Below are 12,717 nucleotides of genomic sequence, written 5' to 3'. Positions count from 1 at the left end.
TTCAGTCTCACGTCCCCAGTCTCTCGGCCTTACGCTGACCGGTGCCTAATGCACGGGCACTCCTTGTCCTAGAGCTCCAGGCGGCCCCGGTCCCCGTTGGCTAGGCTCGGTCCTCTGAGACACGGGGGGAAGTGAGGAAGGAGGGAAGAGGAAGAAATTCCATCATTTATTCAGGTGCCGGTTACCGATCCGGAGCCACGGCTGCCAAGGACAGGAGGTGCCTGGAAGCGGCTGTTTCGATTTAGCTCTGACTCTTTGAACGCCCTTATACCAAGGCCTTCGGTGGAAGGGGAGAGAGTGGGAGCACAGTCCCCTCAAGTAGCTCAGCTCCAGTAATCATACGGCCAACGTACGCATCTGAATGACGTAGTGGGAAAAGGGAAAAGTCCGTCTGTGGGTACCCAGAAAGGGGGTTGGAATCAGACGTCTCCCAGACGACAGCTTTCATCCACTTCAGAGACCAGCACACAACTGGGCTGTGCCGGCACCAGAGGGCTCCGTTTGCTCATCAGCACCTGCTAAATTCCCAGCCTAGAAATAAACCTCATTAAAATACACTCTCCAGGCAAGGAAACTAAATTTCTGGGTTTCTGGGTAGAAGGGAAAGAAGGGTCAGGTTCCGGTGATATCGGGTCCCTGGGTGACGTGCTCAATTCCTTTACTGGGCCCCAGTCGCTTCCCCCAATACCAAACAGCTTTAATAATTACGGTGTCCGTTAAGTGCCTGTCCGTGCTGTGGGTACTTAGATCGGACTGGACACGATCGAATTTATTCTCCTTTTGCAGATGAAGAAACTGAGTTCCAGAGAGCTTAGGTGACTCACCCGAGGTCCTACGGCAGACCCTTGGCAGAGCTGGGATTAGAACCTAGGTCTCGGGCCCACGCTCTTTCCACCAGCCCACGCGGCTCCATTTCCGGGAGACAGTTGCTGCTGGAAGTCCACTTTCCCGACTCTTAATTCCACGGCCCCGGGGGCCCACCGATGCCCGGCCGGACCCTTCGCTAGGACTACCCGCTGAGGCCACGATTCCTTCAAGACTGTCGCGGAGGAGAACGCTACTTCCCACCCCAACCGGCTTCCGAGTTTCCTCTGGCCTTAATTCCCTGAAGCCAGAAGGATAATAGCTCCACTCACTCTCATGAGGGTGACGATTTCATCCATGTAGGGTCTGATGTGGCTCCTCACAAAGGACACTAACATTCCCAGCTGCTGGAACAGGAACTGAAAAGCGAAAAAAAGAAACCGACCTTCAAAACGTGGCTAAGCAGACATGGCGGAGGCGGGCTCCCTGCCCTCCTTCCTACAATCCCACGAAGGTGGGGATGACTCGAAAAATTTGGTTTCCATTACTGCCCCTCCGGCTGAGCAGAGATCTCAACATCTGACACTCCGGACCCCCGAGAAGACCATCTGTGATGGTCAAAATCCTGGCTTGGGTTGCCAATGACGGGATTTGCTGCCTCTTAGGATTCAGGACAGGTTTCAGGGTTCACCGGGGCCTAAAGCCCCTGGAGAGAGCCTGGAAGAATTTCAACCAACTACATACAGATGACTATTCCATGCAGATGATCCCACTTCATCATCACTCTTTGTTCAGGTGACACTTGCATCTCCCTCCCAGTACATTCCTCACTGTTTACAGACATTGTCTCCAGATGAATCTAACTGCCTCGCAGAGACATTCTCAGATATATACCCATGGGGGGTATTTGCCCTCCACTGGGCAGCCTGCTGTTACACCAAAATGCCCCTCACTGCCCCTTGCTCTCGCCTCACCAGCCGATGACCTCTGGCTCGCGCTCTCCCTTCCCCTCCGTATGAGGGATCACCACTCTCCCCACCTTCAGAGGGCCACTAAAATCATATCTCCTCCAGGAATGAATAATGTTGGTATTTGTTAAGAGCTTACTATGTGCAGAGCACCGTTCTAAGCGCTGGGGTAGACACAGGGGAATCAGGTTGTCCCACATGGGGCTCACAGTCTTAATCCCCATTTTACAGATGAGATAACTGAGGCACAGAGAAGTTAAGTGATTTGCCCACAGGCACACAGTTGACAAGTGGCAGGAATTCTTCTCTGACTAAATTCTCATCCCCCCCCCCGAATCTTTTCCCTTCCTTGCCTTACCCAAGCACTTAATCCCACTCCCTTCAGGACTCACCCCACCCCCACAGAACCCATGTAGGTGTCCTCATATTCCTGCTTCTTTTACCTGTAATTTACTTGAATATCTTTCTCCCCCACTAGACTGAAAGCCTCCGAGGGCAAGGCGTGGGTCAGTCAGCTGAACTGCATCCTTCCAATGCTGAGTACAAAATCACCACTCGGTAAATACCGTGGATTGACCGAATGTTCACTTGGGACAGGTGAGAAAGCAAACGCTCAGTCAAATGTCCCCACTCTGCAGGACCTAACACTCGGTCATTTCATGTCTGGCTCACACCAAAAACCAGAATGGACTCTGAGTGAATAATAATAATTCTGGAATCTGTTACTCTGTGCCAAGCACTTTTCTAAGTGCTGGGGTGGTTAATCGGGTTGTCTCACACCCTTAATCCCCATTTTACAGATGAGGCGACGGGCACAGAGAAGTGGAGTGACTTGCCTGAGGTCACACAGTAGACAAATGGAGGACCTGGGATTAGAACCCGCGGCCTCTGACTCCCAAGCCCGTGCCCTTGCCACTAGGCCATGCTGTTTCTACGCACGATTATTTTTCCCCAGGGCAGTTAAAATAAATGTACGGACACGTACCTGGGTTCCGTGGGGGTGGAGTGAGTCCTGAAGGGAGCGGGATTAAATGCTTGGGTTACGCAAGGATGGGAAACAAGGTTGGGAGGATGAGAATTTAGTCAGAGGAGACTTCCTGGAGGAGATATGATTTTAGTAGCCCTCTGAAGGCGGGGAGGGTGGTGATCTCCCTTATGTTGGGGGAAGGGAGGGCATGAGCAAGGGGTCACCGGCTTGTGAGAGCAAGGGCCGGTGAGTGGCGTTTTGGTCTAAATTTAAAGAGATGATGAGATGACAAGAGTGCTCTCGTTCCAGAGCCCCATGGACTTGAGAAAAGAGAGCCCCAAATCTTGCGTTTTAACACTTCTAGGTCCCTCCTCCCAGTCTAACTTCCAAGAGGGGCCAAATTCAACAGCAGTGGTTTCAGAAGGCAACCGGATTCGATCCGCTGACGGCGCCGATAAGTGAAGCAGGCTCCCTGGGGGCCAGGCCGCTCCGGTTAGTTATCATTCATGCGAAAGACGAGGTGGGAACCGCCGAGGGAGTGCCAGGGTTCAAGCTGGAAGGTTACCAGAGTACAGGGGGCAGATGGAGAGAGGAAGGGGAAGTGGTGGGGAGCTCGGGGAGATAAAGACTTCAGCTGAGTGAAAAACCAAGTGAGTGGAGGAGGAACAAAGCCAGCCGCCCACTGCTGCAAAGAGTGCAGTTGGACACGTATCGGGGACACCTCTCAAGTGGCCGGATCCTCTCAAGAGTGGCAACTTGATGGTCAGAAACAGGCAACGGCCTCTTTCATACTTTTAGGTCTTGTGTATCCAACTCGTCTCTTCTCCCCTGTACTCTTTCACCGGGCTCTTCTACCTGAAAATTAACATTTGAAAAGAATGCGCTGCGGAGCTTGGAGCAAACTGGGCCAATTCTGGAAGAGCAAGACCTCGCCTAGAGGGAGATGCTTCCAATATGCCAAATCTCAGGGGAGAGGTTGTTTATCGGCCCATAAACGGGAGCTAATTTTTCACGTTTTGAGATTCAGTCTAAAAAAACTACTCTTTCCTTTTGAGGCCTCAACAACCCAGCGCAGGTCAGATCCTCCTGCCTGACGTAGGTCCACTGTCCTCAGAATGGCGACGAAGAGGTCTTGGGCCTGGATGCTGTATAAACCCGTCTACTGAGCTCCAATCTGCCATCGGGCTGGCGGATTGAGATTGAGAGGCTGGCTGAACCTGAAGAAAGAAGGCTTCTGCCCGGGGCCCTGGCCACTGACAGCGAATGCCCCACTCACTCCTCTCCGGACAGAGGTCTGGAGGTCCCTCCCGACCGGGACGGAACTAAGCGCACGGACGTTTCCCAGAATCACGGGCCGCCGCTTGCCCCTTTCCCGGGTAGACAGGAAACCGGGTGAGTTGGGGCTGTTCTCCAAACGGTCTCCCTCTGGCAAATGCAAAGGGAAACTGGATCCCTCTTAAGACACAGGCAAGAAAACCCGGATCCCGGAGCTCAGCGGCTGACGGGAGTCATCAGAGGCCAGCTGAGGGACACGTGACCACCAGGGCCAGTATTGGAAATGGGAAGAAGACCGGGTCCCGTAAGCCAACGAGGCCAGGTGGCCGCTGCCCTTTCAGGGGGACGAAGGGCAAAAGAGAAAATTCCTCTCCTGTCCGGCATCCCGGCCAGTGGCCCAGAAAGGAGTTTGGGGTGACAGTGCGGCAACAGCCAAATACGCATCGTGCAAGGAGCCGGAGGCCGTGAGGCGCCACCGGAGGTTTGGGGTTCTGGTACGGGGAGAGGCGGGCTGGGGAGATCACGCCCCCGTCTACTTACCTCCCGGATGGCCCCGTCGCAGACCCGGATCACGTTGAGGAATGTGGGCATGACCTGGGGCAAAAACTGCACGCATTTGAGCCCCAGGGATTTGAAGATGAAAGTGATGGCCTGGACCACCATCGTATGGTGGTGAGACAGGGACTGGTCTCGGAAGATCCTCATCAGGGCCACCATGGACACGGCAGGGTAGAATTCATCCAGCGGCAGGTTGCCCATGTTCACCAACATCTCGCTGGTACTGTAGTCGGCTGGGGCAGAGCAGAGCAACAGAGAGATCATTTTTCTACGAAAACAACCAGTCCACGTTTCCCCACACCTCAAGAACAGAAATTCCTCACTGTCGACTTTAAAGCCTCCATCACCTCGCCCCGACTAACTTGCCTCGCTGTTCTCCTACCGCAACCCCGGCCCACACACTTCGCTCCCCTAATGCCGGCCTACCCACTGTCCCTCGATCTCGCCTGTCTTGCCACTGACCTCTCGCCCACGCCCTGCCCCCGGCCTGCAACGCCCTCCCTCTTCATATCCGACAGACGACGACTCTCCCGGCCTCCACAGCGTTATTGGAGGCCCATCTCCTCTGACAGCATTTCCCTAAGCCCCCATTTCCGCTTTTCCCACTCCCTTCTGTGTCACAATGACTTGAGAAGCGGCGTGGTTCAGTGGAAAGAGCCCGGGCTTGGGAGTCGGCGGTCATGGGTTCGAATCCCGGCTCCGCCGCTGGCCAGCTGTGTGACTCTGGGCAAGTCGCTTAAGTTCTCTGTGCCTCAGTTCCCTCATCTGTAAAATGGGGATTAAGACTGTGAGCCCCATGTGGGACAACCCGATCACCTTGTATCCCCCCAAGCGCTTATGTGCTTTGCACACAGTAAGCGTTTAACAAATACCACCATTATTATTAACTAGACAGGCCAGGTCCTTCCCCCTCCTTCAAAACGCTCCTAAAAACCCACCTCTTCTATGGGGCCCTCCCAGATGAACCTTTCCTGGCTCCAAGGACTCCAACCACTCCAAGAGTCCCCTAGCTAATCTGGTAAACGGTGCCCAGAAGCTTCTATTTGTTTGTGCTCGTAGGGTGTTTCTGAAACCTAGAGGGATTTTTAAGTTTTGACATTTGTTCTCGTCCCATCTGCCCCAGTGGGCTGTGAACTATTCAGGAGGAAGGGCTGGACCTTCTCTTTCGGCCACTCTTCACAGTGTCTCAGGATATACTGTTCTGGGCATGGTCAACTCAACCACTGAGAACCTAAAGTCAGCTTTTTACCATGCCAGCAATCAGTGGCATCCAAAAGATCACTTTCTGGGTTGCAAGAGGGCCTGATTCCACCCCCCCCCCCCCCCCCCCCCCCGGCCTCAGCCTTGTGATTAACAGCTTAGAAACTGAAATTTCCAATAAAAATAACCATTCTCTCAAATGAAAGCAAAGGAAGTTGAGTGGATTCATTTATGCCCACGTCTGGCCGACAGCTGCGGGGCCCCAGAGCCCCGGAGAATGCAGCGGGGTTCCGAGAGCGCTATCGGCTCTGCAAGACAAGGATCTCGGCGGTCGGAGTCGAGGTTCCGTGACGGGCCCGGGAAGGGAAAGAAGAATCGGATGAGGAGGGGAGTTTCAGGATTCCGGGACGGAACTGAGGGTTCAGTGCAGTGCAGGAGCAGGTGGAAGAAATATTCACGTTCACCTTGCCCTGCCAACTGGGGCCGGCAGCTACCAACAGTGCAGACTCAGACTTCTCCAAGCTAGACGGTAACCGCTTTTGAGGGCTTACACTGTACCTCAACCTCATTTACCTCACTGCTGACCCCTCGTCCATGTTCTGCCTCCCTCTGGCCTGGAACTTCCCCATCCCCGTTCACATCCAGCAGATGATCTCTCCCCACTTTCAAAATCTTAGTAAAATCACATCTCCTCCAAGAGGCCTTCCCGACTATTCCCTCCTTCTCCTCCTCCTCCGTCTCCCTTCTGCGTCACCCTTGCGTTTGGATTTGTATCTTGTATTCATCCCACCCTCGACCCCACAGCACTTATGAGAGCCCGGGCTTAGGAGTCAGAGGTCTTGGATTCTAATCCTGGCTCCGCCACCTGTCAGCTGTCTTTGGGCCCGTCACTTCACTTCTCGGTGCCTCAGTGACCTCATCTGTAAAATGGGGATGAAGACCGTGAGCCTCACGTGGGACAACCTGATTACCTTGTATCTACCCCGGTGCTTAGAACAGTGCCCGGCACATAGTAAGCGCTTAACAAATACCCACATTATTATTATATGCATACCTGTAATTTCTTTTAATGCCTCCCTCTCTAGACTGTAAGCTCCTTGTGGGCAGGGAAACGTGCCTACCAACTCTGTTATACTGTACTCGCCCCAGCACTTCCTACAGTGCTGTGCACACAGTAAGCGTTCCACAGATACGACTGATTGAGAGCAGGGATCGTGTCACCTGACTACCGAAATCTAACCTCTCAGGACAGTAGGTGCTCAAAAAGACGACGGATCGACTGAGAGGGGTGGGAGGAGTCGATCCTCTCTACAGAAGGTTAAAAAGGAAATGGTTCGGCGCTTAGAACAGAGCTTGGCGCCTAGTAAGCGCTTAACAAATACCGTCATTCCTATTGGGAGTGGATTTTGCCAGGAGGAGGACCCTACTTGGCAGTCATTACCACGAAGAAAGGCCCAAACTGCTCTGGCCCCAATCATTTTTATGAGGAAAGGGCTCCCGGACCGTGGGTTCACAAGTGTCCAGCACTTTACCAAACAAGAAATAGGGAAGCAAGCTTACAGCAGCGTGACCTACTCCAGAGAGCTCGGGCCCGGAAACTGGAGGACCTGGGTTGTAATCCCAGCTCTGCCGTTTGTCTGCTGTATGACCTTGGGCAAGTCAATTAACTTCTCTGTGCCTCTGTTTCTTCAACTCTAATACGAAAATAAAACCTCGTTCTCCCTCCTGTTTAGCTGGTGAGCCTCACACGGGACAGGGGCCGCGTCCGACCCGATTAAGTTGAATCTACTCCAGCACGTCGTACAGCGCTCGGAACAGAGAGAGTGCTTAATATATACCACAGTTATTACCATGATTCTTCTACTAAGGGTTCGGAGAAGAAACTCAGCCTGCTAATCTTAGATGCCTAAAAGATCATGAAGATCCTGGAGGAAGGAGCTTCGAAAAGGCCAGAAAAGCCACCGTCCATAAAGGGAGAATCAGTCCAAATTTGCATTCAGGACTCAAAAGTGATCCAAGACCCCGTCCCGTGCCGACTCAACCCGAAGAGCGAAGGAGCCGGCGTCGAGGAACCCGGCCTGGATTTCCCCGTCTTCCCTCCGCTTACAGGAATCCTGGCTAGACTTGGACTCGGACAGGCTGACGGCAGAAGCATCTCGGGACTGGTCAATCATGCCGATGTTCACTTTGTGTTTGTAGGGATCCAAAGCGCCCAGCAGCCCCAACACCCGGATGGCCTGGTGGGAGAAGGGCGAGGGGAGAAACAAACAAAACACACCATACACATCGGGATGGTCCAGCCGCGGGTCGGAGCGACGGGAGAGATGCTCAAGAGGGACGACGGAGGTTGATAACTCCCACTGCCTCCCTCTAGAGCGTAAGCTCACTGTGGGTAGGGAACGTGTCCGTTTACGGTTATATTGTACTCTCCCAAGTGCTTAGTGCAGTGCTCCGCACACAGAAAGCGCTCACTAAATACGACTGAATGAATCATCCCAATTAGGCCCATTGGGATCCTCTCTAAATCCCACCAACCCCAAATCGTACGTCGGTTGGAAAGCTTTCATGGGGTGATGGAAAGATGAAGCCGTTGAGGTGAAAATGGGAAACAATACAATCCCTGCCCTCCCTCCCTCGAGGCCAGGTTTACTTCACGTTCTTACCTCTCTGCGGGTTCCCTGGTTCTGCTCCGTCTTCAGGAAGTTTAGCAGCACCTCCAAGAGGGTAGGGTATTTCCTGTAGGGCTCCACCACATAGCCAGTACTGGCCACCAGCTGTCCCAGGGTCCACAGAGCCACCTGGAATGGGCACGTACACAAACAATTCAAGGCCATCTGGAGCTTCACATCTTAGATGACCAAGGTCTCGAGTCGGGAGCTCAAGCCCACACCTCGTCATATCTTGGGCTACGGCTTCTCCAACCTGTTTCGGTCACACTGGCCAAGCGGTAAGACACAGGGTCAGGCGGCCTTGGATTAATTTAGCTTCTTGGCACCCCAGGTGGCACTCTGATGTTTCGTCCAAAGCCCTCACCCTACTTTACAGAGAAAGTGGCACCTGGAAACCAATAATGGTTCACATCTGGAACGTCAGACCTGTGTTAATATTTCAGGTCGACAGCTCCACGTCCCTCCCGCTTTTTTTTTTTTTTTTAAAGTATCTGTTAAGCACTTATTAGGCGTCAAGCACTCTTCTAAGCGCTTGGTAGACAAAAGATAACCAGGTGGGACACGGTCCCGCGCCTTATCGGGCTCACCGAGGAGGTAGATGAAAAGTTAAGTGACTTGCTCAAAGTCACATAACAGACAAGTGGCGGGGACGGGATCGGAACCGCGGTCGTCTGACGACCGGGCCCGTGCTCTTTCCACTAGGCCGTGCTACTTTCCGGTGGGTCATGCTGGTCCCAAGTCATTTCCTTGAGTCTTTTTTTTCCCCTGGAACTCTGAGGGTCCAGGAAGAGCTACACTCACCTGCCTTTTGGCCAACAGAGAGGAGTCCTGGAGCATATCCATGATGATGATGAAGAGCTCATCAACCCACTTCCTCATTTCCAGGCCACTCACCTGCAGAAGGGCAGAAGGAGGGGACTAGCATCAGCATGTTGTTATACTGTACTCGCCCAAGCTCCCAGCACGGTACTTTGCCCACGGTAAGTGCGCAATGAATACGACTGAAGGAATAAATGAATGAACGGCCCAAGGGGCTGGCAGCATTTTCAGTTCTTCAGCCAACACAAACTCCTGCTCCGGCCCCCACAGGAGACACGGACGTGGTCTTACCTGTGCCAGCTCCCCTATCGTGGCCAAGACATTATTGATCACCCCTGGGTTCGGATCAGGGTCTGGATCTTTCAGCTTCAAGATTAAAGCCTGCGAAAAGACGACATGAGAACACGCGGAAACGATCAGAGTCTGACCTCCAAAACCGTAGCCGGTAAGGCAAACGTGGAATGATTGCCTCCCGACGCTCCCAATACTCAGACTCGAGAGCACCTGCGGAAGCTGGATGGCGGGAGGCCCAACCCAAAAGGAAAGACTTCACCCAGCCAATGCAAGCCTATGAATCTGTTACCCTGAGAGGTTGCGCAGCCTGAAAAGAGCAGTCGATTCAAAAAGTGCCGGGTACCGGAAGGGATGGTAACGGGAGTCAGGTCACGGATTCTAATCCCTGCTCCGCCACTCGTCTACAGTGTGACCTCGGGTAGGACACTTCACTTCTCTGTGACTCAGTTACCCCATCTGAAAATGGGGATCGAGACTGAGCCCCGCATGGGACAAGCAACCCAATTTGTTTGTAATTATGGTACTCGTTAAGCACTTACTATGTGCCAAGCACTGTTCTAAACACTGGGGTTGACACAAGATCATCAGGTTGGATAGTCTCCGTCCCACAGGGGCTCACTCGCTTAATCCCCATTTTACAGATGAAGTAACTGAGGCTCAGAGACACGAAGCGACTGCCCAGGGTCACACAGCTGACATGGGGCAGGGCCAGGACTAGAAGCCAGGTCCTTCTGACTCCCAGGCCCGTCCTCTATCCGCTAAGCCACGCCGCCTCTCACCACCCCCAATGCTTGGGAAGCAGCGTGGCTCAGTGGAAAGAGCACGGGCTTCGGAGTCAGAGGTCATGGGTTCGAATCCCGGCTCGGCCACTTGTCAGCTGTGTGACTTTGGGCAAGTCACTTGACTTCTCGGTGCCTCAGTTACCTCATCTGTAAAATGGGGATTCAGACTGTGAGCCCCACGGGGGACAGCATGATTCCCCTGTGACTAGAACAGTGCTCGGCACACAGTGAGCGCTTAACAAATACCGACATCATTATTACAGGGCATGGCACCTAGTAAGCGCTCAACTCCCACAGTCATCATTACTATCATTACGACGACAATTGGAAGAAGGGCATGGGCCCGGCGGTCAGAAGTCCCAAGGTTCTAATCCCAGCTCTGCCTACTGTGTGACACTGGACGAGTCCCTTAATGTGCGTGGGCCTGTTTCCTCCTCTGTAAAATGGAGCTTCAATACCGGGTCTCCCTCTTGCTTAAACTGTGAGCCCTGTGTGGGGTGGGAACTGGTTCCGTCCTCAGTGTCTTGAATCTACCCCAGCGCTCAGCACGGTGTTTGGCACAAGGTAAGTGCTAAACAAATACGACCGAAGGAATGCAATACCGCCTTCATCAGGGACCAATCCTACCCAGGCGGTTGGATGCTCAGGAGGGCAAACATCCTACTTTCCCTCCACACATCACTCAATACCGCCGTCAGAGGCAGAACACTGGACGGTATGGGCCTCGCCAGTAGAGCAGACAGCTTACGGTTCATTGGAAATCTCTCTCCTCAGAAACTGAAAATATGTCAGAGACTCCTAGGAACTTCTATCCTAGAACTGAGCCAATTCCGACGCTCCTTAAAGACTTCTCCATCCCGGGGGCCCACTGGACCAAAGTTTATCAATCTTCCTTTGAAGGTGGGTGTGAAACTAATGTTAGTCAGCGGGTGAGGAGCAGGAGTCTCGGCTCGCTTTCCCTTATCATTTGCAGAGTTTGCTTAGGTTAAGGGACCAAGCTTCTTAGGTTGAAATCAAGTCTTGAAAACGGCCCTGAAAGAGACCGCCACGCATCGCCACCAATTCCATTTTCTCTGCTTATTTCCTAGAGGGATTCAGAGCAAAATCGGCACCGCGGGGGCACCGCCAGCAGCAGGGTGGGAGGTGGGAGCAGCAGTTCGGGCCCGGGACCCCGACTACCGAGATCAGAGAGTAGGGAAGGCCAGGAGGGTGGCCCAACGGTCAGGAAAAAACCTCCACCTCACCCTGCTGAAAAAGCCCCGCTCAGGTCCCGGAAAGATGGTATTTGTTAAGCGCTTACTATGTGCAGAGCACCGTTCTGAGCGCTGGGGTAGACACAGGGGAATCAGGTCGTCCCACGTGGGGCTCACAGTCTTAATCCCCATTTTACAGAGGAGGGAACTGAGGCGCAGAGAAGTTAAGTGACTCGCCCACAGTCACACAGCCGACAAGTGGCAGAGCTGGGATTCGAACTCAGGAGCTCTGACTCCAAAGCCCAGGCTCTTTCCACCGAGAGACTCTACCTGATCCAGGCTGCAAGTTTCTTGAGAGCAGCGGTCATGTTTCGCTTTTCTCTCCCGAGTGCTCAGTACAGTGTTCTGCACACATTAAGGGCTCTATAAATATCACCGAGATTGACCTGCTACTCCTAGCTGCCTCGTGGAGACTGCACTTTTTGGAAGTTCCAGAGAGATGGGGGGGGGGGGGTGGGTGTGTGTGTGTGTGCACGCGCGCGCGCGCGCCAACAGGCCGACGAACACAATCTGGACCCTGTCTTCGTCGCCGGGCCAGGAGGGCTTCTCTGGGAGAATTTCACTCCAAAGGCGAGCACTGAAACTACTTCATTATCCCTCAACAGCCCAGACACCATCGCCATAAGGTTCCCTCCTCCCCGTACCTTCAGAATGGGCTCCATGTACGGGCGGATAAGACGGGGGGCGTTGGAGACCAAGTGGCCCAGCATGCGAGCGCTCTGCTCCTTGATTCTGCCCACCCCGCTGTGCTCCAGCTCCGTCAGGATCTGCGGGAAGGAAGCAGCAGGGGCGTAAAGGCGGAGGCAAGTCCGGAAGATGGGCCGTCCTCAGAGGGACGGCCTGGCACGTGGAAGCCCGCCGGGGATCCGACGGGCCAGCGTGGGTCACTTTCAACAACGGGCAGTCAGGGGGGCTTAGACACCAGCCCAAGACTGGAATTGCAACTGGAAGAGAAAAATCTGACCACCGTCTCGTCATATTTCTAGAGCATCCGGGGACAAAGAACTCTGATGATACATCACCCGCCGACCCTGCAATCCCCCGTTGAGCAGACTGGGGTAAATTTGATCTTACAACTCAGAGGAGAAGGAACTGGGGTACGAGGAGATCAAAGAGATCGTCCACACC

General features: G+C 53.6%; 1 protein-coding gene across 3 annotated transcripts in view; it reads right to left on the bottom strand.

Annotated features, from left to right (window-relative positions):
* Positions 1-12,717, bottom strand: part of MTOR (mechanistic target of rapamycin kinase) — a 135,428-nt gene that overhangs the window by 103,931 nt on the left and 18,780 nt on the right. For 2 of the 3 annotated variants that reach the window (XM_029064521.2, XM_039912075.1), the window contains 8 exons: positions 12,234-12,356; positions 9,552-9,641; positions 9,243-9,335; positions 8,436-8,570; positions 7,880-8,009; positions 4,555-4,805; positions 3,532-3,594; positions 1,137-1,223 (listed from right to left, as the gene is read on the bottom strand). In XM_029064521.2, the coding sequence (XP_028920354.1) occupies positions 1,137-1,223; positions 3,532-3,594; positions 4,555-4,805; positions 7,880-8,009; positions 8,436-8,570; positions 9,243-9,335; positions 9,552-9,641; positions 12,234-12,356 (972 nt within the window). The remainder of the gene's footprint in view (positions 1-1,136; positions 1,224-3,531; positions 3,595-4,554; positions 4,806-7,879; positions 8,010-8,435; positions 8,571-9,242; positions 9,336-9,551; positions 9,642-12,233; positions 12,357-12,717) is intronic. The other variant, XM_029064522.2, reaches the window with a different exon arrangement.

Source organism: Ornithorhynchus anatinus, chromosome 5 (genome assembly GCF_004115215.2).
Source record: "Ornithorhynchus anatinus isolate Pmale09 chromosome 5, mOrnAna1.pri.v4, whole genome shotgun sequence".
Classification (NCBI taxonomy): Eukaryota; Metazoa; Chordata; class Mammalia; order Monotremata; family Ornithorhynchidae; genus Ornithorhynchus; species Ornithorhynchus anatinus.
Note: the sequence above shows the minus strand (reverse complement) of the source record. Positions and strands in the feature narration are given on the sequence as shown.